The 5,000-nt window shown below is 35.4% G+C and overlaps 1 protein-coding gene across 1 annotated transcript in view; it reads left to right on the plus strand.

Moving 5' to 3' along the window:
• Nucleotides 1–3,417, plus strand: part of LOC122265578 (apolipoprotein D) — a 4,722-nt gene extending 1,305 nt beyond the window's left edge. Inside the window, exons 3-6 of the mRNA XM_043034956.2 lie at nt 672–900; nt 1,032–1,183; nt 1,694–1,773; nt 3,248–3,417. Of these exons, the coding sequence (XP_042890890.1) occupies nt 672–900; nt 1,032–1,183; nt 1,694–1,773; nt 3,248–3,308 (522 nt within the window). The 3' untranslated portion in view covers nt 3,309–3,417. The remainder of the gene's footprint in view (nt 1–671; nt 901–1,031; nt 1,184–1,693; nt 1,774–3,247) is intronic.
• The last annotated feature ends 1,583 nt before the right edge of the window (nt 3,418–5,000 follow it).

Consider the following 5,000-nt stretch of genomic DNA (forward strand, 5'->3'; position numbering starts at 1 on the left):
GTTGAAAAAAGCATTCTTTAATATTATAATCGATGTTAAAATTTGTTTTTTTAAGCAATTTTTTTCTGAAGTATTAAGTACAATTTAACAAAGAAAATAACGGGTTGTATATAAAAGGACTATTTTTAAAAGAATAGCTAAGAAATAATTCGATGCAGGTGTGGGTCGTCACTCGAGTGATTTTTATGAGGCTCAGTTTGACGAGTTATTGTGCTCGCTGATGCAGTGTAATGACCTTTAAGGACTGACGTACATGAGTGGCAGTGTACAGAGAAATCACATGCTGACCCACATGACGAATGCGCTCAGAATATCAATTTTGTTTACTTTTATTTTATTTTCTGTTGTCGTATTCTATATATTTGAACTATCTGAGTACACCATGTTATTTTTTAATGACCAAAACATTGATAGTCTGTCTGTCCCGCAATCTGTTTATTCAATTATCTTTAATTGGTAAAGTCTGTCATATCTAACAGAGACATAATAATTATATAAAGGAACGATGGACAGATACCTTAATTACAGTGGATATTCTTGTCACCGTTATTAATATCGCACTTCATTTTCCTTATTTCTCAATAGTATAACTTTAACTATTACTTTTACGCCCGTAGTCTTTGATCAAACTAGTTCGTTTACACACCCTCCCTGACCCCTCCCTCCCGTAGATCCTGGGCGAATGGTATGTGATCCACATGTTCTCTGACATTGTGGATAACACATGTCTGGTGTGGAACATGACTCGTGGCACGGAGCCTGACACCATCGTCCTGAAGGAAACTCGCCAGCTCGCCGTTCTGGATGTCTTCAACGTGAACCACACTCACGCCGTCTCGGCTGTCATCGACATTCCTAACCTCGAAGTCCCATCAAAGATGCGCATCCGCTGGCCTACGTGTAAGTGTACATCTGGTTGTGTGTGTGTGTGTTCTATCGCCGGTTTCTATTTGGAGGACATGTATATTTTTTTTTTTGATAGATAGATATCGTCGATCGCTGTCTGATTGATACGTTCTATTTATCGATAGCTATCACCGGTAAGGCCGACTTCATCATCTTCGACACTGATTACGACACTTACATGGCTGTGTTCGAGTGCGACCGCGCGGGTCTCCTGCACCGGCGCTCCGTCGCCATCCTCTCGCGTACCAAGACCATTGATGAGCTTTTCCTCGGACGGGTGAGTTTTTGTCTTTGGTCTAGGCCTAAAGCTCACCGAGGTGTTACAGTCGGTGTTGAGAAATGTGATACTTTTTGTGATATGATTTTGCACTCTTATTTATAGCTGGTTAGTTTTTGTGTCTCGTTTCCCCTCTATTTCTAACTATCTCTTTTTACCCCCCCTCCCTCTCTCTCTCTCTCGTGTGTATGTATTTATTTTTATATTCATATTTGTATTATATATATTATATATTATATGGTATTTATATTATATTTATATTATATATTATAGTATATATTATATTTTATTCATATTTATATTTCTATACATACACACATACATACATTCCATCAAACTAAAGCACGATTTAAGACATTCTCCCATGACTACGACCTCGCATGAACGAAATGGCACAGCGGGACCCTCAGAACCTCGCCATGCATACAAAAGCGCATGCAAATTCCGCACATCTCGGCCAGACACGTGATAACCTTGTCACTGCAGCTCTCTCTCCTTTTCCTTTTCCAGGTTCGCCGTCTCTTGGACACTGCCAAGGTCGACCATTCCGCTCTCGTCGGAATCAGCCATGACTCCTGTCGCGAGATCGGGTGAGTGAGTGAATATACGTGCTAAGTACGAGTGAAAGAGAAAGAGGATAAAACCGTAAGGAAAAGGATATTTTGGGACGGATCAAATGGATATGTATAATGTGATGAGATTGATAGGCTATGGAGTTTTGTTGTCTATATCTGTTTTGGTTTTTGAAGCATTAAGTTCTATTTTACTAGTTATTTTTTGTTATATATATGTATATATATATGTATACATATATATGTATGTATATATATATACATATATATATATGTATATATAAATATATATATATATTCATATATATATTTTTTAATTAACCTTAATGCATTTTTAATAAGATATAGAATATTAAAAGGATCATTAAGCCTACAAGAGGAGAAAATTAAAACCGTTAATAATATCTAAGTATAGAATGTTCTCTTTGTCTTCCATCAGAAATAAACTATAAACACAATACTAAAAGCAACAATAACAACAACAAAAAACATACGACCTCGTTAGGCATAGATCTCTCTCCAATTGATAACTCAGCTTCCACACCCGGAACGGAATCCAAACCACAAACCTTTTGTTCCTAACACTACACCGTAGGGACTAGCGTAGCGTGATAGTTTTCCCTTTGTGGATTTAACAAGGTCTGTGGTTAGGAGCAAAGGATAAAGGATGTGATTGGGTAATTTATTGCGTCTGTAGAGGAAGAAAGAGTAAAAAAAAAAAAAAAAAAGGCGTGACGAGGTAAAGACAAAAGGATTTTTTGTTTTGCGATTTTCATTTGTTTTTTTTTTCGTGTGTGTCGGTGACGGTGCGTTTTTCAGCATTAGTTTTCGTTGTTTGATCTTGTTTACTTGTTACTTGAATATGTTACATTACTATTTTTACTATGTTTACTATTCCTTAATTTCATACGTGATGTTATTGGAGAAGTATAACGAATTCGTCTTTGGGAATTGGTTAACATTAACTGAACATGATGACAAAGCTCTTACAATAACAATTACTAGGCAAAGAAGATCCAATTAGTTCGAGCTTATTGCTATCCTGAAGACGATGATAACATCCTTCTCAAATTACCTTCACCGAAAGGAAAAAAAAAAAAAAAAAAGTCAGAAGAGGATAACTACTCCGCTCAGATAATTACTCTGTTCACTTAAGAAAACACTTGTAGTTCTGATTCGTATTAATGTTTTACATGATATTATCACCATTAGTTTTATTACTGTGATGTTGATTACAATTATTTCTATATATTTATTTATATTTATCATTTGAGGGTGCTTTTATTACTAGTGGTATCATCATTACCATCACCACCACCATCATTAATGTTATTGTCCTCATTACCATCATCAACTTTCCTAACAGCATTAGTCATCATTATTACAGTTACCATCAATAATTCTTCGCCGCTTTAATCACCACTCGCACCATCACCATTACCTCTAGCATCCATCCCGTCCATTAACAATCGTTTTATCTCACTTTCCACAGAGAGCACAACTGGCACGTGGACGATGAGCTGTTTGACATCCTCCCTGGCACAGACGAGTAAAACTTCCTTGAGTAACCTCACTCACCTTCGGTATAGCCATTAATAATGCATTTATTAGTATTATTATTTTCAGAGTAGATGCACATTACAATAAAAAAATCTACACTTTTTCGCTGTTTTTAGTTTTTCTTGTAACATTTGTACGTTATTTGAAAAGAAAAGGGTTTTGGAACTTATCATACGCCATTGAATCGCCCGTGTTTGCGGTGGACACGCGAAGGGACATGAAAAGGTAGAATGGTATGGATGAAGACTAATTTACGTAAAATTCTATTGTGTATAAGACACTGATGGTGTTTCACATAATATACTCTTTTTCACATACTACTCAATATGTTTAAGATAGTCAACATAAATATTATATGGTTATATATATTTTTTATTTATTTATTTATTTTTTCTTTAATCATGAAATTTTAATATCGTAAGGAAAGGTCTGCTTATATGCGATATTACTGTAATATTGTGTCAATGTTTATTTTTATTTATCATGATGTGTGACGCTTAGACACATTCATTATTAAGTCAATTTAAAAGACTATTTAAAAGATGGTTTAACGACAGCTTATTTATTTAGTTTATCATATTTTAGATGGAAAGGGGTGACGTTTCCTCCATTTTCGTTGATGTTAAAGAAAACGGAAGATCTTTTTTGGAGGGTAAACACTTCAATTCATGGGTTAATACCTTAAATAGCAAAATGTATACTCTTACGGCACATTCCTGCGTAAGGAAGAAGGCGGGGAATACCGTAATTAGTTATTTTCATAACCGAGGGGAAAATATCCTTCAGTTTCAAAACGTACTGAGAGAATAAAGGAATACTCGATGGCATGGAAGCTAGTGTCACTGGATTGGCAATAATAATGACATGTGATTTAGTAAATCAAGCTAAAATTCAGACAGACACAAAAAAGAGAAAGGCACACACACACACACACACACACACACACACACACACACACACACACACACACACACACACACACACACACACACACACACACACACACACACACACACACACACACACACACACACACACACACACACACACACACACACACACACACACCTGGAGATGCAAAAAAATATGTCATTTGTCCCAGCAGGACAAGGAAGCACTGGGAGACGATATAAACATCTAATTGATCATGTTCAAACCGTTGTTACTAAAGTTGTAGCTATAATTTCCGGTTATTTAAATTTGAAGAGGAAGTATATAAGGAAATGAGTTCTAGTGCATTCGTCTACGTATCGTAAAAATGCTACTGTTATTATCGCTGTATTTGCAGTCATAAGATTTGCAAGCAACATTATCCTCAAGGTTATATCAAATGCGCTAAAAATGCCTTATATATTTGAAATTGTATAACGCAGTTTTGTGGTGTTTGGCTGACCTTTAAATATGTTCAACTATCATGAATCATGGCAAGAAATAGAACAAAAAGGTTTACAGTAATAATGACAACGCCAGCAGAAACGATAATGGTGATAATGGTATCACTGATGTTATCTATAATGAAAATGTTATTATAAGAAAATAGCTGTATATCCGCCAACAAGAAAAACGGCAGCGATGAGAAACATAAACAGATGGTAATTATACTAATAATGCTCTTAATAGCTATGATGATAATTATAATGATAATGACAATTAGGATAATGATAATTATGACGAGGATAATGATA

The sequence above is a fragment of the Penaeus japonicus genome, unplaced genomic scaffold (genome assembly GCF_977035675.1).
Source record: "Penaeus japonicus unplaced genomic scaffold, GWHDUDI00000001_assembly GWHDUDI00000007, whole genome shotgun sequence".
In the NCBI taxonomy this organism is placed as follows: domain Eukaryota; kingdom Metazoa; phylum Arthropoda; class Malacostraca; order Decapoda; family Penaeidae; genus Penaeus; species Penaeus japonicus.